This window comes from Oryctolagus cuniculus, chromosome 1 (genome assembly GCF_051225735.1).
Source record: "Oryctolagus cuniculus isolate XC-2025 breed Fujian yellow rabbit chromosome 1, ASM5122573v1, whole genome shotgun sequence".
Taxonomy (NCBI): domain Eukaryota; kingdom Metazoa; phylum Chordata; class Mammalia; order Lagomorpha; family Leporidae; genus Oryctolagus; species Oryctolagus cuniculus.
In genome coordinates, this window is record NC_142867.1 from 65,313,759 (window position 1) to 65,339,610 (window position 25,852).

Sequence of the window (25,852 nt, forward strand, 5' to 3'; positions counted from 1 at the left end):
GAAGGGAAGTCTCAGTGAGGGCCATGACTTCCCAGGTCACACAGCTGACAGGCGGCAGGGCCCCAGCTGATGCTAAGCTGCAGCACGCATGCTGCTGGGACCAGAAGAGGCTGGGGCAAGCTGGGAAATATTCCTGCCACGGTAACCACGGGCTCCATCCACACAGAGGGTCCCTGGGACTCGGGCGACCCAGGAGAAGAGTGGGAGGGGAGGTGAGAAGGGAGGGAAGCAAAGGGAGTTAGCTGGGTGGGGCAGAGGAGGATTAGGTAGAGGCCATGTCTGGAATTGGGTCCGGAGCCATGGTCACAGGGCGAGTGGTCAGAAACCCAGGTGCTCTAGTGTGTAGCTTGGGCTGTACCTGTCCCCTTCCTTGGACCACGTCCTGCCCTTGCTGTGTTACTGATGCCAGGCTCACAGCTGCTAGGGCTGCTGAGGTTAGGGGAGTTCAGCAGGTGGATTCTGAGGTCCAGCTGCAAATACTAGCCTGGAGGTGGTGGGGGGAATTGCAGGGAGCTTGCAAGGGAGGGATAAACTGCTGGAATCCAAACAAGGCCCTGGAGAAACCCGGAAGGGCAGGGGCTAAGTTTGCTTGGACCTGGGAGCCGCTTGAGGGCAGGGCCAGACCTGGCTTTTAGGGGCTGGGATGCAAGTAGCCTTCTGGTGAGCAGCAGCCTAGGTCTCTGTGGAGGGAGTGCTCAGCAGGAAGTGGGGAGAAACTGGGTGGTTTGGGAACAAGTGCCTTCCTGATAACCTTAGTCCATGCTGCAGGCTGGGGTACGGTCCTGGTCAGTAACACACTCTTCCCCAGCGTGGGCGGGGGATTTCAGACCCTTAGTGTGCCTGGGTCATCAGACGCAGCCCTCAGCCTGGGCCAGGCACAGCCCGTGTCCTCCCGTGACCTTATCCGTGACACCCAACAGGTTATTTACAGGAGCTGGAGCAGGGTTTGGAAGGAATGTTCTTCCTCTGAGCTTCACCCCTCAGGCGTGGGCCTCTTGACTGCCCTTCTGTAGGTTCCTTGAGCCCCATGGGAGGTGGAGCCCGTGGCCTTGAAAGCTCTGAGCTGGCCGGGGAGGGCGTGGGCTGGCAGCCTGAAGCCTAGGAGCCGAGGCAAATAGACGCAGGGCAACAAGCGGGTGAAGGGCACCCGCCCCCTCCGCGAGGTTCCTGCATCACTCTGCACGGAGTTCTGTGGCTTCTGTCTCTCCACTGGTTTGCTCCAGCAGCGTGGGTGGGGCTGACATTTCCTAAGCTGCCACCGGGTGCCAAGTGCAGGAAAAGCACTTTCACAAATGTCTTACTTGATCTCGACCACAACCCTGGGGACACAGCTGGGTTATCAACAGTGGCTGCTCTCTTCTCCATCCCCAGCTGCGTGTGGCCCAGGGCGCCCTCCTGCTCCCCCCTATAGCTTTCCACAACCTGGCCAGCTCTCCGGGCCCACCCAAGGCAGGCCTCTTCTAGGAAGCCCTCCCTGACCGTTTGAAGTGGCCCTGATCGTTCCCCCAGGGATTCCCTGAATTCAGAGCACCTCCGGCCTGCGCTGTTTTGATCACTGACTGCAGCAGCCTTACATCTCTGGGGACCACCGCCCAGCTGCACAGACACAGGCCAAACACTTCACGCTTCCTGGAGCCTCAGTTTCACTGTAAGAGGGGCAAGGGACCGCCCAGGTGAGAGGCTGCTCTGAGGCCCGAGTGCAGTGGCACCGCTTGGGGATGAAAAGCACGCCCTTTTGTCAGTGCCTCTGCAACCCCTGGCCCAGCCGCTGCACGCCGCACACCCGCGTCCCCCTCCTGGCCTCCCCACAGGGCTTGTCTCCAGCAGCTGCTCAAGCACTTGGGGTCCGTGTGGCTGAGCCAGAGTCACCATCCCAGAGACAAGCTGGGTCCTGAGGGCCCCGGCCCACGATGCTGACAGGTTTCGAGCACCAGAAAAGGAACTACGGGGGTCGTTCTAATATGGGCTGATCTGACCCCTGGGGGGCCTCTGAGATTTCGTGGGCGCTGGCCCCTGTTCCAGCAGCTGGGCTTCTAGGGGGCTGTGTGATTGTCCAGCTTTCTCTCCAGCAGTCAGAGCTCAAGTGGATTCCTAGCACCCCCGTTCCAACGGCCAACCCAGGAAACATGCACAGAGTACAAACACTAATAGAATTTTATTCAAACAAAGGCAGGAACAGTGACCTTCAAAGCTAAGTAAAAAAAATAATAAGTTAAAAGCATGGTTAGAATTTCAGACAATCACATACAAAGGCCTGAAGGAGGCGGTCTCCCCTCCTCTCCCACTCATTCAACATGGCGTACAGTTTCAATCTGCAAAGCCCCCTTATCCCCAAGCAAGTGAGCTGGAGGCAGCTCCAGGATTCCCTCGGCAGGCATGAAGCACACGATCCACAGCCCCTCCCAACCTTTAAGGCACCGAGGGCCCAGTCCTGTTGAGGCAGGGGGTGGGCTCAGGTCAGCAGCCCACTAAGTCAGGGATGTTGGCAGGAGGTTCTTGGCTGCAAAGACGCCTGCCAGGGTCCCTTGGTCAAAAGATGGGTAGGCCCCGTGAGCGCCAGAACCACTGCCTCACTGTAGGAGGAAGAAGCCGGAGTCCCGGCAGGTGCCCCGGGCTGTGCCGGGCCTCTACTGCAGTCTGGGAATGGGTCTCAAGGCACCCACGGACTGGGCTGGTGGCGGTTTGAGGGCCTTCCCAGGCCTGAAGGAACCAGAGCTGGCTGAGGCCGAGGGAGGGCCTTAGGAGTCCTTGTGGGAACACTGGGAAGAAAAGATCCGAGCGATCCTGCGTGTCTCCTCCTCAGGCAGGCTGGGAGGAAGCGAGCTGGGCCTGGGGCGACAAGGCCTTCTGGAAAGGGCTCCTCTGGCGGCTTCACTCTTGTCCTGCAGAGGAAGAAGTCGGCTCCATCAGCACTGAGGCGGAGGCATCAACAGGGCTGGCCTTGGCCCTCTCATCTCGGGGTCCTGGTGCTAATACTTGTGTAGAGCAACTGGCTCACGCGGCACTCAACACACCACATCCTGCTTAACCCTGACGGACTCTGTAGTTCCGGTGCATACATCTTTCTCCCAGGTATAGCCCAGGGCGTGAGCGGCCGCGCAGACTGCTTGTCCCTCTGCGGGCGGGGCAGTCGCTGCCAGAATGCAGTATGGGGTGAGGCCTTGTCCCTTCCTGACTCCAGACAAGTCATTGTCCCTGAGTTGGGTCGCGTGTGTCCCAGCTGGGACCGTGTCCAGCTCCTGGTAGAGGATGCTGGTGAACAGCACTCTCTCCTCGGGGCCCCTGCAGTTCCTGGAGTGTTCAGGGGATGTGAGACCCACTGCCCTGCTACCAAACTCTCCCGGTCTTGGGCTCACAAATTCTGCCTTTGAGGTGACGGGTCACGATTCTCTCAACTCCCATTTGCCCCATCTTTAAACACTTTTAATTTTTCGCCTACACAGTGCCAGGCTCCCTCATGAAGGAGCTTGCAGCTATACAGAGGGGGAGGCCTGGGAGGGGAAGGGGCAGTACTGAAAGGAGACGAGTGCGGCCAGTGCGGGGAGACCGCTGAATTCCCAGCCTGCACTGGGGGAACTTATTCCCTGGCCCCGACTTCCCACGCGCTGATGCGTCTGCACGCTGCTGGGGCATGGGGAGCGCGGCACCACCCCCTGGGCACTCACCATGGGTGTGGTGGAGACCCTGGAGGTTGGGACAATCTCCTGGTCCCTGCAGCTCTGCTAATGGAAAACTGAGGTGCAGGTAGTTACTCCCAGGCTCAGCAAAATTCACCAGCCCCTTCTTTCCTTCATTCCTCCCAGCTACAGATTTCCAACGCCTACCGTGTGAGGGAGATAGAAACGAAGAGAACTCAGCACCTGACCTTTAGGGCTCAGAGTTAAGCTCTGGGTGGCAGGGAGATCTACCCTGGAGCAGCAGCCAGAACGAGGTGAGGGAGGGAGCCGGGCGTCCCTGCTACCCTGCCTCGGCCTCAGCTCCCCACCCAGGAAGAGGGGCAATCTTGAGGACCCCTGCCGACAGAGAATCCTAAATGCTACGGAGCACACGCCACCCGGGCATGCTCTCAGCAGTCAGCCTGCGGCAGGGACCACAAGATGCATCTCCCTGTCTTCTAGTCAGGCTGGGGCTCAAAGGGAAGAGAACTTACCCTTTGCTGGGGTCTGCAGTTCTCCCTTCCAAAATGTGGGAAGCTCCAGTTCCCATAATGCCTCAGGCCAGGAGACACCAGTGTTGCCCTTCCTTCCTGCCTGGGTGCTCCTGCAGGGCCTGTGCTGGGACCAATGCAGGTGACCACAACTGGGCCAGGTCCAAGACAGAAGTGTGGAAGCTGCTAGAGCAGTCAATGGGTGGAGCCCCTCCACCCTAGGCCCCACACAGATCCCCTTGAACAGGCCACAGGCTCCCAGCGGGTGGTGGGTCCAGGTGTCCCCACTTCCCCTGCTTTGCAGCATCCCTGGGGCTTTCTCTGGGGGCGAGAACTGGCCCCAGCTGGTTCACTCTCTCAAGGCCAAGGCTCTTTGTCTTTCTGGGTCTCAGTGTCTTCCCTGCCAACGGGCGCTGAGGCCTTTTGTTTGGTCTGCCTACCTAGTCTCCTCCTTGTGACGCTCAAATACAATTCAGACGCTACCGCGGGTCTGGCCAGGTGCACTAGCAGAATGAAGCTGGGGGCTGTTCTCAGATTCCCCCAGGCCCCTCCCATGCGCACGGTGCTGGGTCCAAAAGGTCCTGAGCAGAACTGGGCCCAGCACCTCCCGCCTCTGGCCTGGGATTAGGGCTGAAGTGTTGTTTTCCCAGAGCAGCTCTCAAGTGACATACACACCACCTGAGGAGCTAGAAGCAAAACTTCCCAGAGACTAAAAACAGAGCAGACAGCTGCCTGGGACTGGGGCTGGGGGCGGGCTTGCCAGTGCACTGCTGCTCCCCAGACTGAGCAGGGCTCAGCAGAGCTGTCCGCCTGGTTCACCCTTCACCTCCTTGGCCGGCTGCCCTCCCCGAGCTGCCTCCCACAGTCATCTCCTAAGGCGGGGACTAGGACTTTCCTGGTGCTAAAGACAGCAGCAAACTCAGCAGCTGAGCTAGGAGCAGTGTAAGTGGGGACAAGACAGCGATCAGAGGCCCCACCTGGAGAGGCAATTCCCCCCACCCCGCCCCGCGCTGGGGCGCTCTCACCCTCAGTACTCGGTCCGAGCGTCACTGCCACCTGTTACCTCCCTACCCTTCCTCCCAGCTCTCCCTGCCAGGAGGCCTCTTACCAGGCCTCATCTGCACAACCAAGGGCCTGACTAGAGCGAGGCCCTGTCAAGGAGAGGGCTGGGAGTCCAGAGTCCCGAGGGAAGGGCTAAAGTTACATTCCTGGAAGAGCTCCTGGCCCTTCCTAAGCTTTGGCCTCAAAGTGCTCTGGTAACTGGAGCCTAGGCCCATGGGCCCTTCCTGGCTAGGCAGCTGCCAACCTATGGTCGGGGCCAGCGTGGGCACCAGGCAATGCTGGTCTTTTCCCTGACTCCTGTACACTCTCGGTCTAGTCACCTAACTCCTCCCAAAGTGTTGCCTATATCAGAAACCTTTTCACCTTGAGGTCTCCTCTTGGTTCTTCAGAGGGCTAGGGACTTGGTGGCTCACAGAGACGAAGCAATAGGTCAGGACCTTGCCTTCTGCTCCAAGAGGGGCGGCTCAGCCACCAGGCCTGGGCCCCCGGCTCAGCACGGTATCTAGCTCCCTACTGATCCGACTGGTGACTGTGGGAGGCTGGGTCTCTAGCAGTTTTGGGCATCTCTGAGATGTCTTTGGGATCGTGGAAGGGCAGTCAAAGGACAGAAAACTTCTTTGGGCTTTGAGGATAAAAGAAGTAGCCCCAAGGCTGTAAGTCAGGAGGCCATGGGCTTCTGGGCAGGGCTCTCCCACTCCTGCACCTCTAACGCTGGCCTGAGCTGAGCAAATGGCCAACTGCTCCGGCCTGGAACTGCCCTCCACACCTCTCAGGCTGCCCTGTAGGGCCTGACTTCCCAGCACACCGCTTCTGGCTCTAAGCTTTTGATCATGTCCCATCTCTTAGCATCTCTGTCCCTCAAGTACCTCTGTCCCTTCTACACACTAAAATGCTAACAGCAGAAGAGGGAATGCATCTTGATAATGATGGGAATAAACAGAACAACAGTTAACACTCACAGAGTCCTTGGTGGGTGCCAAGAACTGCCATATCTTACTTAGTTTTCTACAGCCAATCCTAGGAGGCAGGTACTGCTAATGTTGTGCCCATTTTTCAGGTAAAGAAAACTTAGGTAACTTGTCCCAGGTTACACAGGTAGTAAAATGACAAAGCTGAACTTGAAACCTGGGCTGTCTGGATCCAGAGGCCATGTTCCTGATCACTGCATGGTTCTGCCTGACGGAGGGAAAGAGGGGTGAACAGCCACAAATGAAGTCTGTGTCGCCTTCCCAGAGAGCAGAGAGACACTGCTGGAGCTCGGAGAGGCAGCGGCAGAGCCAGCATAAAGCACCAGGTGTGTGCTGACTCTCAGCTCCCAGGTGGCCTGGAGCCCTTCAGTCCCTAGTGATGTCTACAAGGCCGTGGCCCGGCTACGTAGAGGCGAGACCACCGAGGGCTTTCACTCATGCCTGGCCCTGTCTCCTGCTTCCTGCCTCCTACGCTCACTCTTCATGACTAACAGCATCTGGCCCCATGCCTGTGGCTAATGCAGGGGCTTGTCTGTGATGCAGGCAGAGAAACATGGGCAGGAAAGGAACAAGACGGTGCCCACGTCACGGTAAGGACCTGCCAGGCACACGGGGCAGGCACACAGGGGCCAGGCCCAGACGACAGGTTGCTTCTTGTTTGCTTCTTTTCTTCCTGTCCGTCTCAGTGCAGCATCCTCTCAAAATGCTCCCTTTCAGTCTTCAGGGCCGAGGTTGGCGTTAGGAGGAGGCGGAAAGGGTGAGGTCCTCACCCACAGAACAGCGCTCCTTCCCTGCTCTCCCTCCCTTGCACTCTGAGCTACTCAATGTGCCGAGGTGTTGGGAAGCGCCCATCAGATGGGGAAGCCGCCCCCTGCCCCCAACTCTAATCCTAGCTACGCTGGCACCCATCTCTGTCTTCCTTTGTGCTGCAGTCAGAGTGGTTTCTGGCCTCTCGAAAGGCCACGGCTCTTCATGTGCTCTGGACCCCAGGCCGTCTCCAAGCGGGGGACTGCTCTTTCTATGCTCGCCCCTCTCCTGCAACTTCCCCTTGTCCCTTTCTCGGGGGGGTCATCACATCAGCATACAGGAAACTATGTGCTCCTCCCCACCCCTCAAAACCAGCCACTCCCTGATCCGCGCCAGCCACGCTTCTATTTCTCTACTTCATCTTCACAGCAAAGTTGGGGAGGGAGTTGGTGTCACCCTCTTGTCACCATCCAATCCTTCTCCAAATTTTAATTATATATGATTTTGTGATGTTATTGTGTGACATACCAACGAATCTGTATTATAACACAGGTAAGTTATGAAGAATAAAAATGAACACGTGTAAAGCCACAACCGCACCCAAGAACTGGAACATGGCTAATCCTGTTGATCGGCCCTATATCCCCTCCCCCTCCCCTCTCCCCTCCCCTGCCTCCACATCGATAAACACTGCAGTCAAACTGATGAAAACCAAAGATAAGGCAGCAGGTTATGTTCAGGGCAACACTAATAAAAATGATGTGCACTTCTCAGAAACAATGGGAGACAGAAGGCCGTGGGGTGACATTTCTAAAATGTCAAAAGAAAAAATTATCAAAAATTTCAAATTAGAATTCTACTTGTATATAGCTGGTGAGAAAAATATCTTTAAAAACTGGAGGCAAAAGATATTTTTCAGATAACTCAGAGAATCAGTTACCAGTTGGTCCACACCATGTACAATTCTGAAGGAAGTTCTTGAGGCTGACGGGAAATGGTGTCAAACAGAAATCCGGGTGTGAAGAAGGGAGGAAGCGCGCCGGAGACGGTGAGTATGTGGGTAAACATGAAGATCACTGTTTTTGTCTTAAATTCTGCAATGTCAGGACACTTTTTATTTTTATTTTTTTTTATTTTTTATTTATTTATTTTTTTTTTGGACAGGCAGAGTGGACAGTGAGAGAGAGAGACAGAGAGAAAGGTCTTCCTTTGCCGTTGGTTCACCCTCCAATGGCCGCCGCGGTCGGCGCGCTGCGGCCGGCGCACCGCGCTGATCCGATGGCAGGAGCCAGGAGCCAGGTGCTTTTCCTGGTCTCCCATGGGGTGCAGGGCCCAAGCACCTGGGCCATCCTCCACTGCACTCCCTGGCCACAGCAGAGGGCTGGCCTGGAAGAGGGGCAACCGGGACAGAATCCGGCGCCCCGACTGGGACTAGAACCCGGTGTGCCAGCGCCGCTAGGCGGAGGATTAGCCTAGTGAGCCGCGGCGCCGGCCTCAGGACACTTTTAAGACCTTCAGAGACCCTGTGCTCTGAGATTATGGTGCCTCTGCCCAAATAAAACCTACAATTAAATAAATCAAATCTAAAATAAACCATAAGGAAGCCAATCAAAGTTCTGATATCCTCTGGTCACTATTTCAGTTTTTTTTTTTTTTTCAATTGAGTTCTTTTAAGTAATTTTATCTTCAGTTTTAGTGTCTACTTGCTAGTGACAAACTAAGTAAGAGAGACAGAGAGACTCTAAAGAATAATGATGTTTATTTGGGAATAAGCAGGGAGTATGTAATGTGGAACATGAATGCCATGGAAACCCTGGGTGTATTTTAAGGGGAGGTGTAAAAGAAGACTTGTAATACAGCCCACCAAACTGCTTAAGGCAGGAAGGTGGCTGCAAAGATGACAAAAAAGTCTCAGGAGTCCATCAACTCTAGGCCCCAGCTGGTTACACAGAGTGGAAAGTGGGGCCGGTGCTGTGGTGTAGCAGGTAAAGCCTCTGCCTTCAGCTCTGGCATCCCATATGGGCGCCAGTTTGAGTCCTGGCTGCTGCACTTCTGATCTGGCTCTCTGCTATGGCCTGGGAAAGCAGTAGAAGATGGCACAAGTGTTTGGGCCCCTGCACCCACGTGGGGGACCTGGAGGAAGCTCCTGGCTTCAGATTGGTGCAGCTCTGGCTGTTGCAGCCATCTGGGGAGTGAACCAGCGGATGGAAGACCTCTCTCTCTCTGCCTCTCTGTAACTTTACCTTTCAAATAAAAATAACTAAATCTTAAAAAAAATAGTTGAAAAAAAAATAGTTGAGTGAATCACGGAAGGAAGACCTTTCTGTCTCTCTCTCACTGTCTATAACTCTCTTTTTGTCTCTCTCTCTCTCACTATCTAACTCTGCCTGGCCAAAAAAAAAAAAAAAAAAAAAGTGGAAAGTGCATGTGGGGGTGCGAGCAGACTCTGAACGCAATCAGGCAGGCACTGTGAAACTGGTCCTCCTCATCACCGACTGCCTGGCTTTGAAGGAATCAGACACAGAGTGTGACACTGCGTTGGCCCAAACTGGGGGCCATCACTACAGTGATAACAACGCGGAATCAGGGCTGTGAGGGAAATGCTGCAGGATGTGCACAATGCCTATCACCCATCCAGGTGATTCTTCTATCATTAGAAGCATGCCAGAATAGACTGGGGAAAAATCAACCATGCAAAATTTTTATTTAATAAAACTTGCCTGAGCTTATTAAAAAAAAAAAAGGGGGGGGGGCCGGCGCTGTGGCACAGTGGGTTAACGCCCTGTTCTGAAGCGCCAGCATCTCATATGGGTGCCAGTTCTAGTCCCGGCTGCTCCTCTTCCGATCCAGCTCTCTGCTATGGCCTGGGATAGCAGTAGAAGATGGCCCAAGTCCTTGGGCCCCTGCACCTATATGGGAGACCCAGAGGAAGCTCCTGGCTCCTGGCTTCAGATTGTCAGCTCTGGCCGTTGCAGCCATCTGGGGAGTGAACCAGCGTTTGGAAGACCTCTCTCTCTCTCTCCCTTTCTCTGTAACTGTCTTTCAAATAAATAAAAATAAATCTTAAAAAAATTATTAAAAACACACACACATTTAAAGGCAAAATGAGAATTATGTAAGTTACTTTTGGCCACAAGGATTAACAACAAAGTTGTTCAAGGGTTAATAACCAGGGTGACATCCGTCCGGGGTGAACTAACAGTTGCTGGATAGGTGTCTTTGCAGAAGTTGTTTTATGTAAGGTTATAATGGCCTTTTGGAAAGGTTGTGGCAGTTCTGGTATTTTTTTTTGTGATAGATTTTATCATCAGCCAAACATTTATTTATTTTTTAAAAGATTTATTTGAAAGGCAGAGAAAAAGGGAGGAACAGAGAGAGGAGAGAAAGATCTTCCATCTGCTGGTTCATTCCCCAAATGCCTGTCACAGCCAGAGCTGGGCCAGGCCAAACCCACAAGTCAGAAACTCCATCTGGGTCTCTCCCTGGGTGGCAGGGACCCAAGTATGAGCCATCATCTGCTGCCTCCCAGGCACATTAGCAGCACGCTGGGTTGGAAACGGAGGCGTGACTTGATGCCAGGCATTCTGACACTGGGTGTGGGTGTCCTAAGCAGCGTTGGCTTGACCCGCTATACCCCAACTCCTGCCCATGTCCTAGCTTTACTTATTTTTGGACACAAATGAGTCCATTTTGATTCTGACAATTTTCACACCAGTATCCTAAACGCACTTGATTTTATTTCTAGCTTACCCACAACTGGATGGTAGCCAGCCAAGAGCGTAGGACTCTGGAAAAATACACTGCAACCAGTACAGGAAGGAGTGAGAGGCCCATCACTAGCTAGGGTGACCAAACTCCTGGGGATTCCTGGATTGTGGGGCCTCCAGGGCTGCAACTGGGACAGTTCTGCCTAAATCACGATGCCACCCTCACCAGCACCCAGAATGAGATCCTGACAAGTGGCCCTGACAGCAGCAAGCCATGCAGTTTAGCGATGGGCAAGAAAGAAAGCAGCTAAAAACTGCGTCTTGCTATCTCACAAGGAGACGTGCCCTTTAATTGAAGCAAACATTCCTCTTTCTCCCTCTCCTGCACTTTGTGTCTCATGTTTAATAGGCCAAAGACAGCGTGTATCCCTGGGAGCTGGCATCTAATGAAGGTACAAACGCAAAAGCAGGAAGAGCAGTGGTGTTGGCAGATGAGGGACGGCAGCTCACACGAGCTGGCTCACAGACCTCCCTTCCTCTGGGCACGACTGCCACTTGCCCCACGTGGCTGCAGGCGAGGAGGCCAAGGGAACAGAGTGCCTGCTTGCCTCTCGGCTGTTCTCACCGTCATCTCATTAGGCGCCAACCGTTAGCCTGCTGCAGAGGCTGGCCCCTCTCCTCCCTAGGAGAGGCTTTTCTGGTATGATAAAGCTTAGACTGACGCATGTGCCACGTGCATGAGGTATTCTGGGAATGGTGACGGAGAGTCTGGAGGAGAGTGGGGTGCGTGTCTGTGTGTGGGGGTGGGGGGTGCGTGTCTGTGTGTGGGGGTGGGGGGTGCTTGTCTGTGTGTGGGGGTGGGGGGTGTGTGTCTGTGTGTGGGGGTGCATGTCTGTGTGTGGGGGTGCGTGTCTGTGTGTGGGGGTGGGGGGTGGGGGTGGGGGCAGGAACTCGCACAGGACCGGGCATCTGGTGGCTTCGCTCTAGGGCTCTAGCGGCAGGCTCTTAGGATGCCACTGGACTCACCCCATCTTTGCTCCACGTGGCCTCTGGTAAGGCACATACAATGCTAAAGTGGTAAATGCTAAATGAAACCTATCTAAAAGAAGGCAAATGGCCTGGGAACGGAACCAACCCCAGTGTCACGACTGTCAGGTGGTGTAACTGAGGAGCACAGCTGAGATTCACTGGTTGGGTGATCCTAGGCTGGCACCTGGCCTGTCTTCATCATCTCAGACTCTTTATATATAAAGTAGAAACAGCAATAGCTTACAGTCTGCATGGGAAGCCCTGGGCCTCCGTTTCCATATACTACAGGATAACAATGGTACCCATCTCACTGCGTTGTTGGGAAACTTAAATGAATTTACACGTCACAGACTTACAATGCCCACTGCAAAGTATGGGTTGAATAGGGGTGAGCCATCACAATTAACCAGAATTCTGAACATTCTGTTCATTGCATGCATCGGGCCCTGAAATGATCTTGGTTATAGAAGCCCTCCGAGGCAGGAGCTTTGTATTGCCAGGAATGCACTCCTGCTCTGTGGTTCCTTTCCCCACGCCATCACCGTAACTGCCGTTTCAAAGTCATCAATGACCACCCTGCTGCTGGATCCAAAAGAGAACTCATTCTCTTCAGAAACCATGGTGAACTGTTTAAAGTTTAACAGGCATCACTCCCCTGCTTACCTCTTCAATGCTTATCCTGCATTTTGAATAAAAGTGAAACTCTTTTCCATGGTGTACACAGCCCGTGTGATCTGGGTCCTTCGGCCTCATCCTGCTGGTCTCTGAGTTCCCTGTTACTGGCTTTGTGTCACTCTCTGGGCCACTACAAGCTCGTTTCAGCCTCAGGGCCTGTGCATGTGCTGCCCTGCCTGGAGCACTCTTCTCCAAGTTCCTAACACAGCTGGCTCCTCAGTATGGTGCAGCAGGGCCAGAAACACAGATTCTGAAACCAGGCTGCTTGGGTTTCAATTCTGTCTCCCCTGCTGACCACCTGCATGACCAGGTGAATTACTTAATCTCAGTGTCTCAGTTTTCTCAACTTAAAATATAGGGGTAATAACAGTATGTTCATCATCAGGTTGCTGAATTAAGTACGTTAATGTAAAGTGCTTGGAGCAGTGTCTGTACAGTAAGCACCATGGTGGTCACTATTTTTTTTTTTGAATTATTACTATTTTTGTTTAACACGGTCTCCTTGGAGAAATGCAATTCTTTATCAGATCAGCTAGTACTCACCAGTCCTTAAGTACCCTAGGTTTCTGTTTACAGTTTGTGTTCCAAGACAGGGAATTTGTCCTCTTTACTATTATATCCTAGCACCTAGTGCAATAGGTGATACAGGTAGGGACTCAATAATTACATGGTGAACAATTAGAGAAGTCATTACTAATATATTTCTTGCAAAGCTGGTACTCGTTTTGTTGAATTTCTTGTCACTTGCAAAAAAGGTCAGGTGCTAGGAAGAGAGGTGGGATTTGTTCAATCCGCTAGCTCAGCTGAGTGATAAATAGCCAGGATGTGTCTGCAAACGACACAGGTAACCACTGTACTCTCCTGCAGTAAACCCGTCACGGGCCCTGCACCTGCTGTTTGGAGCCGCCTCACTCACACCTGCCTGTGCTTGGCTGCAGCTCCCACAGCACAGCATGCGACTCTCAGCTGACTCTTGCTTTTAGGCCCTGTACTGTATTTTTCCTTACATGTCAGCTGTAGCTGACAATGCCCTGTTCTGACGTATTTGTTTTTCCATTCTTTTCCTGAGCTCTCTGCCCACTGCTGGCCCACAGGAAATGTTCAGTGCAAGCCTGGGGAGTGACCACTGCTGCAGCCTTTCCAGAAAGATGGCCTGGGGCAGCTTTGCATTCTGCACACTTCTGTACTCTGTAAGGGGGAGGAAGGTCAGCCAGCTGTCTTCTTACCTGAGCAGTTGTTGCTGCTGGTGGCAAAGCTGTGGACAGCGTGAGCATCCGCAGGGAGGCCTCCAATTGCTGGGGAGGCAGAAAGAAGTTGGGCACCACAATGGGCTCTGGGCTACGACAGGTTAAGGGACCAAAATACTCATAGTCTACCCCCTTGCCAGAACAGCACCTCCCTGACCTCAATTACCCACACTCCGGCTCCTGCCCAACTTCTTCCTGCCCAGGAATCCCTTGCTCAAGTGGGTCCCTCTAAGGAGAATGCCCTGCCCACTCCTAACAAATCCATCTACTCCTCTGTTAGGGGTCGGTTGAAATCTTGCCTCCAGGAGGCCTTCTCTTCAAGTTGGGCCACGGTGATTCTTTCTCCCTTTTATCCTGCAACACAGCAGACTGCTGGGTCACTTAGTCGGAATGACACTGGCTGCGGGCCTGCTGTTAACATCAGTAGGCCTAGTTTCTGACATATTTGTTCTTCCATTCTTCTCCTGAGCTTCCTGCCCACGACTGTTAGCAGACGAGTGGGGCTGGCAAGGTGGCCCAGGGGGAGTGCCTTAGGCTGGATGGAGGTGTCTGGCTGTTCTCTGCTCACCTCCAGAAAGGACGGCTCTGCATGAGGGGCCGTCCATGGGCACAGCTGGCGTACCCAATCTGAGTGTGAGCCCCAGTGGGCAGGCCTATCCCGCACTTCTATCTTCTTGTACCCAGTACTGTGTTGAGAACATGGCATTCCACAAATATTTGTTGAATCAAAGCACTGATCCAGTGGAACCCTGAAGGAGGAGGGGGGAATATTCTTGGTTTCTGTTTAATAAGCTAAACACGGTTCCAACTTGAACTGGTCTACTAGGTTTCCTATTTTTTTTTTTTTTAAGATTTATTTATTTATTTGAAAGGCAAAATTACAGAAAGAGAGAGAAGGGGAAACAGAGAGAGAGAGGTCTTCCATCTCCTGGTTCACTCCCCAAATGGCTGCAACAGCCAGGGCTGGATCAGGCCTAAGCCAAGAGCCAGTAGCTTCTTGCAGGTCTCTCATGTGGGTGCAGAGGCCAGCACTTGGGCCATCTTCTAATGCTTTCCCAGGCACATTAGCACGGGAGCTGGATTGGAAGTGGAGCAGCCAAGACTCAAACCTGCGCTATTATGGGATGCTGGCATTGTATGCCATGGCTTTAACCTGCTGTACCACAGCACTGGGCCCTAGGTTTTCCATTCTATCATCATTCTTCCATGTCAGACCTTGAACTTTAAGAGGGCAGCGACGATCTGTCTTTTCACAGCCATATTCCTGTCACCCTGCATGGTACCTGGGGCATAGCAAGTGAATATCCACTGAACAGTGAAATGCATCCATTTCCTGCTTTGGACCCAGTCCCTAGTTTTCCTCTAGAGAGGCAGGGTAGAGTGGAGGCCCTCAAGGGAAAGAGCCCTTTGACCTCAGGCCCTCCTCAGGGGCACAGGAGGTAAGGTGGGCGTATTAGCTGGTGCTGCTCTGACAGCCAGGGGCTCTGCCCAATGGCCAGCTGATTCTGAGGGCAGGCGCAGCACTGCTGTGCAGAGCCGGCCTACAGTGGCAGCACACTTTTCTAAAGCCCATCACCTCCTGGCTGCTTTAGGCTCCTGTCCCAACAGCCACTTTCTCTGCTACTCCTGGGTTCCCTCTCCTTAGTTTATGAACATGCTCAAGACTTCAACTCAGGAAAACACCAACCTCTGTCCCCCTCACTCCCTCCCACTTGCCACCCAGCTCTGTCATTCCCTAGATGGGTAACACCAGAAAGTTCTTGTTTGTACTTCAAGTCCTTCACTTTTAAAGTAGATATAATGATGACAGCTGATGTTCTGAGGGGTTAGTGAGCTTGCACCTGCAGTGCTCAGAGGGGTCCCGACAAGATGAGCCCTCAACAGTCGGCCCCTGTCGCCTCCCCAGCGTATGGAAAACACTGCCAGTTCTGGCTGCCTCACTACTTGTCCGACCCACGGAAGTCTGCGTTGGTTCCCGCCTGAGGTGACGTCCTGCACGCTACAGCTGGGGCCTACATGCTGGTCGGCTCCCTGGACCGCTTTCGTCCGAGTGCTGGCCACTGCTTCCTGAAGCTCCGCAGCCCCGGTTCCCATCCGTCTCCCTCTTCCCTGCTCTCCCTGGCTGATAAGCTCCACTTGTTCGTGATTTGCCTTGCTCGGCCTGCTCTTTCCACACTGGCCATCCTCACAGCTCCGCCCCTAGGGGCGTGGTCCTCCCTTTCCACGCTCTTCTTGCTGCCCTCATCCATTTCCAGAGTCACCCAGCGCTACACCTGACCCCAAGCCTCCTCCTGGGTATCCCACGGGCAACGTGTCCACAACAACCATCTGCATTTCCCCGAAACCTGCCTCTATGCGCTCTTCCCTTTCCAGTAAGTGACATCACCGACCTAGTCACTCGGGACAGAAACCTCTAAGTCATTTTCTGTTTCCCTCTCCCAGGCCCTGCTCCTTAGCTAATCCTCATGGATCTACTCTCCTCCTCACCTACAGCAGTCCAGTCTTTAGGTCAGACTGTCTTTGTCTTTTATTATTACTCCAAGTTTCCTTGTGTTTCATCTTTTCTGATCTCATCTACCCTCTACAAGGCACTGGGACTTCTCATCTACGTAAATCAGACCGTAGCACACTCTTGTGAAACAGTGAATGTTTACCAGACATAACTTAAGTACAGGCTCTGTTGCTAGACAGGTTACATCATTAATTTTCACAATCTAAGTACTACTATTGGTTCCATTTCACGCATGAAGAATCTAATGTTTATTTGCTTCTGGGGCAGAAAAGGCCCTGCAAGATCAAGGCCTGGGGCCAGCGCTGTGCTGTAGTGGGTTAAGCCGCTGCCTGCAACGCAGGCATGCCATATGGTCACTGGTTCTTGTCCTGGCTGCTTCATTTGAGATCCAGCTCCCTCCTTATGTGCCTGGGAAAGCAGCAGGAAATGGCTCCAGTAGCTGGGCCCCTGCATCTATGAGGGGGACCTGGATGAGGCTCCTGGCTCCTGGCTTCAGCCTGGCCCAGCCCTGGCCATTGCCGCCACTGAAGGAGGGAACCAGCAGATTAAAGACCTCTCTCTGCCTCTCCCTCTCTGTAATTCCACCTGTGGAAAAAAACAAAACAAAACAGAACAAAAAAGATCCAGGCCCCTCCTTACCTCTCACCATCCTACCTGGCCCTGGGCTGCAGCCACAGTGAACTTTTGCCCATGGGCCAGGCTCCGTCACCTGGCCACCACTCAGCACACACAGGTCTGTGACTGCAAGTTCCCCTGGGCCCCGTGTGCACGGTGCCTACTCACCTTTAAGGTCCAGCTTGCATGGCTCCCTTACTGGGATAGTTGAGCACTTACAGCAGCTACCCTCTTGGTCCCTAGCATCTGTCCATGTCTCATCACAGCACTAGGAACGATAAACCACCTGTCTCCCACCTCATAATGGGAGCTTCTCCAGGTAAGGTCTGACTGAAATCTGCCCAGGGTGTCCAGCACAGGGCCTGGCAATATTCAGTTTTCAGAAGAATGAACAGTTGGGAAGGCCTGAAATTCAAGCAGCTCTTAAGAGTTGGGACACGCGTGGCACTTCCTCCACTGCCTGCATTCTGAGCACAGCTGGGATGACCGCGAAGGCGGCGAGGCCAGGGGACAATTTTGCCAGAGGCGCCAGCTTCGCTGAGCCTTTCCCCAGCCCACCCTCCAGCCTGCATCAAGACTCTCATCTGTGCTCTGTGTACAAATGCTTCCACTCAGCTGATTTTCTCAACCAACTTGTGAAACCACCAGAATTCAGCCTGCATTTGCTGACCCGTTGGCTGTGCAACAGTCAGTCACTCATGCAGACCTTAAAGTCTAGTGAATGAAACATGACTGCCTCCAGCTTCCAGCTCAGAAAGGTTAAATGTCTGAGGTCAGGAGCCAGGTCTAGGCTCTCTGACTTCTAGGAGATGAAGACCTTCACTCAGGAAAGCTATTTGCTTCACCTACAGCCACGTGAGGCCCCCATCTATTGTCAGGACACCAAGGCAGGTGATCTGATCAGCTGGTCAGGCGCAGCTAGGAAGGCTGAAGATGATCCTAAGTGGATCTCCGCAAAACATCCCAGTCTGTCCCAAAGGAGGGCGAGGGGAATGTAGGTGTCCCTTCTTCCCGAGACTCAGCAACTCCATATCCACGGTGTCCACACCTTAGCTCCATCACTTGCCTTTAAAAAATTAAATCTTAGGCACATCATTCTAACTATGAGCCTCATTGTCTTTTCATGCAAAACACAGATGCAGATGACAACTGCATAAAAATTTGGTCTGACTGAAAAACAGATGAAAAGATCCAGGCACACAGTAAATAATCAACATAACACGCCCCCCCCCCCCCCCCCCGCCCCGCCCCATCTATTTCAACTGATCCAGAGCCTTGCCTTCAGGTGGTAAAATACCAGCTAGATGAATCAGATAAATTAGAGTGGGCTAGGCTAATGACTGCTACTAACATCTAAACCCCAAACAACATCATGCCTCAGGGCTAGTGTTAATGGTAGAACCGCAGCACTGTCATGTCTTCTGAAGGAAGGGCCTTCCCATGTCCCCAGTGTGCTCCCTGAGAGGGGCCGCCGCTCACAACCACACTTACACACTCGGCTAAATGCCTGCAGGTGGCTTCAGAGGCCACTGTGGGAAACACCAAAGGATACAGGAGGTGGCTCTGCCTTGCGGACACCTCTGGGCCAGTTGCTTCCTGCTTCTGCCTGGTGTCAGGGGAGTGCACAGGTGGCCCCTTGGGGGTTTCCCTTCTGTTCTGGGAGACTAGGTGTAGAGGGAAGTTCTCGAAGCTGTCAGCAGAGTCACTGAGCTCACTGGAGGCAGCCTTGTCCTCAGCCTGGGCCTCTCGCTTGGGCTCCTTGTTCTGATCTGCCCGTGGGGGGCGCTGCCCCACAAACGTACTGCTCTGCTTGGCTCCTGAGAGCTTCAGGAATGGGAGAAGCCGAGGGTTGGCTGAGGCAGGCTCTCTAACCTCGCCCGTGGAGGTCTCGTTCTCACAAGCGGCGGGATCTTCCCTTGGAAGGTTGGCAGCCCTATCTGGGCCAGACAGAAAGCCACTTCTGCCCTTGAGCTCCTCTCTGGGGAAAGGCTCTGAGGAAGGGCAAGAGGGCCCCCTCCTCGGCACCTCGTCAGGCGGAGGGCTGATGATCTCGCTTATGTCTGACATGAAACTGGACCAAGGGCTAGTTCTATCTGTCACGGTGGTGATCTCGTTCAGGGTCCTGGGTTCAATGATGTCTTCCTCATAGTCCTCATCGCTGTCGGCCGGGCCTGCCTCAGTGTCCTCACTGCTCTGCATCCTTGTAATGGGTACCATACGCCCCAAGGACTCACTGAGCAGTCCTCTTCCGTTTGAAGTCTCTTCAGGAACAGGGGCAGGTGGGGAATTTGTGCCTTCATCTGGAGCTCTTGCCAATGGCTCGTCTGGAGTTGGGCTTTGTTCTTGTAAGGCCTCTGCGTCCTGCAAATCCGGGAGGGTGGTGACCTCTTTGCTTCTATTCCTGGCTCGGTGAGAACTCAGAACTGCTTGAGAGTTCCTGGTGATAGTCTGCAGATCTGAACAGCAACAGATATCACTCTTACTACAAGGCAGGGCCACAAACTACTTGTTTCCCACACCAGCCTCTCGCTTCAGAAGTACTCGTGCAATCAGAATTTGAACAAAGTTTAAAGACAGTTAATCCACCTAAGAGCCAGTGAAACTATATTCAAGGCAGGACAATTTCTAGTACTTTATTCTAGTATCAGAGGACCAAAATCTAATCTATGTATAGCTGTGGATACATCAGTGGAAACGCTTTGAGACTATCTGCTCCTGCTCAGGAGTTCTTGGGAGCTGGGAGTCCTGGCGGGCATGGTCATGATTCCAGTTACTTCATTCATTACCTATATTAGAAACCAAAATGAGAATCCACTTATTTACCTATTTGATGAGTTACTAAAACTATCTATTTTACTTGGAAAATAAAAGCAAAGAAATATCAATTACCCAGATGATAAGCACAGCAGGTTTACAGAGAAAATGGAGGGAGCAGGGAGTGTTGGAGAGGCAAGGCTTTACAAATCTCTACTGCAGGGAAGGGCTTTGGCACGGTGGCTATAGCTTCTGTGTTCCCCACTCATCTAATCCATGCCCCCTGCTCCTCTGGCTGAGTAACCAGAGGTCAAGAAGGGAGATATGCTCAGAGTCAAACAGCAAGTCTGTGCCAGAGACCCACCAAAGTCCCAGGCCTCCTGCCTCGCAGTCAAGGTTCCTTCCACTGCCCCCATGTTTCTCTGCCATACTACTTTGTGCCTCCTGTTAAAAGGAAGGTAGTTAACAGAAGAAAAAGGGAAGATGGTGAAATCCAATGGTCTCTGTCACAGGGACTTGTCTAAGGGCAGATATTCAACTGCTTTTTGAATTGGCATCTAGTGACCAGACCACAAGCAGAAAGGCCCTGAGCCGTACCCGTGATCAAGGAGCTGACTTGCAATACCAGGTTGTTGGATTTCTCCAGGATGCACTTGCTCTCAGGGTCTAGGCGGCTGGCTCCTGGCCCAACATTGTCCCTGGGGCTCTCCTGGCACTCCAAGATGGTGGTAGGAGTCTGAGGGCTGAGGGGTAGGAAGGGCTTGGTGAGCTTCTGACTGAAGTACCGCTGGATCTGATCTAGCTCACTCATATTCTTCCTACAAACAAAAAGGGGGAAAGAAGACAAAAGGGTCATTTATGGAGATTAGAAACATTTTTTAAAAAATATTTATTAATTTGAAAGGCAGAGTTACAGAGAGGCAGACGCAGAGAGAGAGAAAGAGAGAGAGAGAGAGAGAGAGGTCTTCTATCCACTGGTTTACAACCCAAATGGCTGCAATGGCCAGAGCTGTGTCAATCCAAAGCAGGAACCAGGAGCTTCCTCCGGGTCTCCCATATGGGTGCAGGGGCCCAAGGACTTGGACCATCTTCTATTGCTTTCCCAGGCCATAGCAGAGAGTTGGATTGGAAGTGGAGCTGCTGGGACTTGAACTTGCACTCATATGGGATGCCGGACCTGCAGGCAGCAGCTTTACCCAATACGCATACCCCATAGTGCGGGCCCCTCATGTTGCTTCTTTCACATCTATTTCCCCTGATGTACTGTGAGCTCTGTGCTGATTCCTTTATATATACTGCATCCAGGATAGCACTTGACACAAAATAAATGATGTTGATGGAAAAGTGGACACAAATAAGTGACTTTAAAAAAAAGGTCAGTTTCCCTAACTAGGGAAATCACTAGGGTCAGTTTTCCCATCTCTGTGGGGTAGGTGCTGTTACATAGCGGGTTATGCCAGTATCTGCAGGGCCAGCAACCAACATTGGGTGCTGGTTCATGTCCTGGCTGCTCCATTTCTGATCCAGCTCCCTGCTAATGCACCTGGGAAAGCAGCAGAGGATGGCTCAAGTGCTTGGGCCCCTGCACCTGCATGAGAGACCCGGAAGAAGCTCCTGGCTCCTAGTTCAGCCTTGGTTGTTGTAGCCATTTGGGGAATGAACCAGCAGATAGAAGACCTCTCTTTCTGTTTCTCCCTCTCTCTGTAGCTTTATCTTTTAAAGAAAAAAATTCTTAAAAAAAAAAAAAACAAAAACTTCTCTGTTCAAAAACTTTATAGGGCAAAGTTTATTCTCCTGGTTCTCCAATGAGAAATCACATTAACTTTCAGTTGCATAGGATTTTACGTTTATGCTGCCAAAAACATCTTTTTAATGCTCAGCCAAGCAGATGAGATCAGTAGTTACTATTTTACAAATAAGGAGCATGAGGCTCAGAGAACTGACAGGATGCATCCAGGGTAAGTACTAGTAAGTAGTATGTAGCTACTCAGATGAGAATCCAAGACCCTGCACCTTCACCAGATCAAGCTACTCTCTGCTCTACTTCTGTTCTATTCACCCTTTAAGGTTGCAACCTTAAAGGTTATTTCTCCTTTTCAAAAAGTCCATTTCCCCAAATTGTTAGGTTATCTCTCCCTTAAACTTTTTTTTAATAGAAGGCTTTTATTTAATAAATACAAATTTCATAAGTACAATTTTTGGATTATAGTGGTTCTTCTCCCCATACCCGCCCTCCCACCCCGAAACTGTCCCACCTCCTACTCCCTCTCACATCACAGTCTTCATTAAGATTCACTCCACTTCCAGTCCAGCTCTCTGCTATGGCATGGGAGAGCAGTGGGGAATGGCCCACGTCCTTGGGCCCCTGCACTTGTGTGGGAGACCTGGAGGAGGCTCCTGGCTCCTGGCTTTGGATCAGCTCAGCTCTGGCTGTTGCGGTCATTTGGAGAGTGAACCAGCAGAATGGAAGACCTCTCTCTCTCTCTCTACCTCTCTGGCTCTACCTCTCTCTGTAACTCTTTCAAATAAGTAAAATAGTTCTTAAAAAAGATTCATTTTTAATTATCTTATATACAGAAGATCAACTCTATACTAAGTAAAGATTTCAACAGTTTGCACCCACACAGACACACAAAGTATAAAGTACTTTTAAAGACTAGTTTTATCGTTAATTCTCATAGTACAACTAATTAAGTACAGAGGTCCTACATGGGGAGCAAGTGCACAGTGACTCTTGCTGTTGATTTAAAAATTGATAATTTATTTGGTCATAATCAAAATGGAAGTTCTCTCTTCCCTTTAGAGAAATGTACCTCCTTCTTTGATGGCCCCTTCTTTCCACCAGGATCTCACTCGCAGAGATCTTTCATGTAGATCATTTTTTGCTACAGTGTCTTGGTTTTCCATGCCTGAAATGCTCTCATGGGCTTTTTAGCCATATCCAAATGTCTTAAGGGCTGATTCTTAAGCTAGAGTGCTGTTTAGGGCATTTGTCATTCTACGAGTCTTCTGCGTGGCCCGCTTCCCATGTTGGATGGTTCTCTCCTTTTTAATTCTATCTATTATTATTAGCAGACATTTGGTCTTGATGATGGTATTGTTAAATGCCAACTTAATGGAATCTGGAGTCCCATGGCAAGTTTTTAGCTTTATCCTTAGGGGTAAGTCCAAGGGAACGTGTGCCGAAATGTACATCTCCTCCCTCCCTTATTCCCACTTTTATTTTTAACAGGGATCAATTTTCAATTGAATTTAAATACCTAAGAATAATACTGTGTTAAGAGTTCAACCAATGGTATTAAGTAGAAAAAGAAAATACTAAAAAGAATAAAATAGTAAGCTGTTCCCTGACAGGGCAAGGGCTGATCAAGTCATTGCTCTCTAATTTCTCCCTTTCTCTCTCTATAACTCTGCCTTTCAAATAAATAAATAAATCTTAAGTAAATAAATAAATAAATAAATAGTCAAACTCTTAGACTGACATTCAAGGCCCTGCTGCAGTCTGAGCCACCATGCATTTTATGTTCACCTCTTCCTACCTCTACTATTGGTATTTTCCCAAAGGTGACTTGCTGCTTCATGCCTCTGGGCCTTGGCACATGCTATATCTTTTTCTTTTTTTTAAAAGAGATTTTATTATTTATTTGAATGTCTGAGGTAGAGGGGGAGAGAGAGCAAGAGAGAGAGAGAGAGAGAGAGAAGGAGAAAGAGAGATGTTGCATATACTGGTTCACTCCCCGGATGGCCACAATGGCTGGGGCTAGGCCAAAGCCAGGAGCCAGGAGTTTATTCCAGGTCTCTCACATGCATATCAGGGGCCCAAACACTTGGGCCACCTTCTGCTTTCTTTTTTTTTTATTTTTTATTTTTATTTATTTATTTATTTATTTGACAGGCAGAGTGGACAGTGAGAGAGAGACAGAGAGAAAGGTCTTCCTTTGCCGTTGGTTCACCCTCCAATGGCCGCCTTGGCCGGCGCGCTGGGCCCACCTTCTGCTTTCTCAGGCCATCAGCAGGGAGTTGGATCAGCAGTGAAGCAGCTGAGACTCAAACAGGTGCCCACACGGGAAGCCAGCATTGCAGGTGGCATCTTTACCTGTTAGGCCACAATGCCAGGCCATGGGCACATGCTATTTCTACACAGAATGTCTTTCACATTTGTTGACCTGTTCCTTCAAAGACCAGTTCAATGTGACTTCTTTAAATCTTTCCACGACCAACTTAGAGTGTTACTCATTCTTCTGCCTACCCCTGGCCAGGAAACCAGCAGATTCTGCCACCCTGCATTACAATTATCTGGCAATCTCCTACGCTGGGAACGGCAGAGCCAGGACCGCAGGTCTGGCCTATCTATTTGACTCTGAAGCTAATTCATTCTTATGTACCACACTCCTCACTAGATAACCAAGGGTTGATCCTTCTGATCTCTCATGGCCTGCTCAGTTCTCATCATGACTGACTCGGATGCCAATTAAACTGAGAGAGGGACAGAAAGTATTAACAGGATGGATGTTGGTCTGCAAGAAGTCAGCGGCTGTGAGGATGAAGACAGTGGGCAGAGGCCGGCGCTGTGGTGCAGTAGGTTAATCCTCTGCCTGTGGCGCCGGCAACCCATATGGGCGCTAGTTCTGGTTCTGGCTGTTCCTCTTCCAGTCCAGCTCTCTGCTATGACCTGGGAAAGCAGTGGAAGATGGCCCAAGTCCTTGAGCCCCTGCACCCATGTGGGAGACCTGGAGGAAGTTCCGAGGAAGTTCCTGGCTTTGGATCAGTACAGCTCTGGCTGTTGCAGCCATTTGGGGAGTGAACCAGCAGATGGAAGGCCTTTCTCTCTGTCTGTCCGTCTCACTGTTTGTAACTCTACCTCTCAAAATAATAAATACAATCTGAAAAAAAAAAAAAGACAGTGGGCAGAATTAGGCATATTTGAGGCAGTGCAGATGTGAGGGAAGTTATTATTAAATTTTAGTGAAACATCTAAAGTTGCTGTATTTGCAGGTGGGTCAGTAATAGAGCTCTCTAAAGGAATGGAAGACCCTGAGCTGAGACAGATTCATCCATGAGGAGGTCTATGCAGCTCCAGGTCCCACCTGACACTCAGGTGCACAGAACCTTCTACTGAACCTCCGAGAATGGTGGAAGCTGACGACATGTTGCACTGCACGTGGCCACCACCCATTCCACCTTGAGTTCCACCTGGGTTCCTGGGTTTTTTCTCAGTCTCACCTGAGAGAAGTCAGAATGGAGGTGTTGGAGGACAGAGGTGATGTGGTTGATTTGTCATCATTTGGCAAGGCCGCCTCACCCTGCTGCAGGAACTCATGAAACCGGCGGATGTTCTGCACGTGCTCTTCATGGCGTGACGCCTGGCTTCTTGTGGTCCCGCTTCTGCCCAAAACAGAAAGAGAAAAGGCAGCGAATAAATCCCAGCCAACGAGAAAAATCCTAGTGTGACGATAAACAAACCACTCTCCTGAAATGGTAATGTAAGCCTACCACTACTACTACAGTCTGCTTCATCAGCTCTTGCTTGGGTTATAAATGTTTCACAAATTATTCTGCCTCCAGCCTTAACCACCCCTTCAAATCTATTCTGTACATCATAGCCTAAGTGACTTCCAAAACATAGATCTTAAGAAACTAGAAGAGGCCAGTGCCGCGGCTCACTAGGCTAGTCCTCCGCCTAGTGGCGCCGGCACACCGGGTTCTAGTCCCGGTCGGGGCACCGGATTCTGTCCCGGTTGCCCCTCTTCCAGGCCAGCCCTCTGCTGTGGCCAGGGAGTGCAGTGGAGGATGGCCCAGGTGCTTGGGCCCTGCACCCCATGGGAGACCAGGAAAAGCACCTGGCTCCTGGCTCCTGCCATCGGATTAGCGCGGTGCGCCGGCTGCAGCGCGCCGGCCACAGCGGCCATTGGAGGGTGAACCAACGGCAAAAGGAAGACCTTTCTCTCTGTCTCTCTCTCTCGCTGTCCACTCTGCCTGTCAAAAAAAAAAAAAAAAAAAAAGAAGAAACTAGAAGAACAACATGTATGGAGCCTTTATGTATTTCAAGTCTTATAGGAATTCAATGTGTATTAATCTATTTAATCATTCCTTTTGAGCTTTGGCTTTTCCTTTTTAATTATAGCACAAATCTCACACACAATACTGAAGAATTTGACCCAGAAATGCCCTCCTTCTTTTTTTCTTCTTTTAAAAAAAGCAGCTTTATTGATACAATTCACTCATTTAAAATGTACAGTTCACTGTTTTTTGTTTTTTTTTTTGGTACATCCAGCTATGTAACTGTCAATACAATCAATTTTAGACATTTTCATGTTTAAATAAACCCTTTACCCACTAGTCATCTTTCCACATCCTCCCCCACTTCCAAAAATTCCCAGGCCTAGGCA

At 51.3% G+C, this 25,852-nt stretch overlaps 1 protein-coding gene and 1 long non-coding RNA gene across 7 annotated transcripts in view; one reads left to right on the forward strand and one right to left on the reverse strand.

The window, feature by feature from the left end:
• Positions 1–2,136: 2,136 nt before the first annotated feature.
• The window catches only part of C2CD3 (C2 domain containing 3 centriole elongation regulator), a 123,794-nt gene continuing 100,078 nt past the window's right edge, over positions 2,137–25,852 (reverse strand). For 3 of the 6 annotated variants that reach the window (XM_002708510.6, XM_070075269.2, XM_089330721.1), the window contains 5 exons: positions 24,687–24,848; positions 20,061–20,281; positions 18,262–19,165; positions 13,562–13,673; positions 2,137–2,882 (listed from right to left, as the gene is read on the reverse strand). In XM_002708510.6, the coding sequence (XP_002708556.3) occupies positions 2,739–2,882; positions 13,562–13,673; positions 18,262–19,165; positions 20,061–20,281; positions 24,687–24,848 (1,543 nt within the window). In that variant the 3' untranslated portion in view covers positions 2,137–2,738. Of the gene's footprint in view, positions 2,883–3,665; positions 3,821–13,561; positions 13,674–18,261; positions 19,166–19,352; positions 19,496–20,060; positions 20,282–24,686; positions 24,849–25,852 lie in introns of those variants that run through there. The other 3 variants (XR_011389150.2, XM_089330739.1, XM_070075285.2) reach the window with 3 other exon arrangements.
• Positions 11,204–24,903, forward strand: LOC149128437 (uncharacterized). Its single transcript, XR_016232432.1, has 2 exons — positions 11,204–11,331; positions 24,459–24,903. It is a non-coding gene; the product is annotated as an uncharacterized LOC149128437 (long non-coding RNA).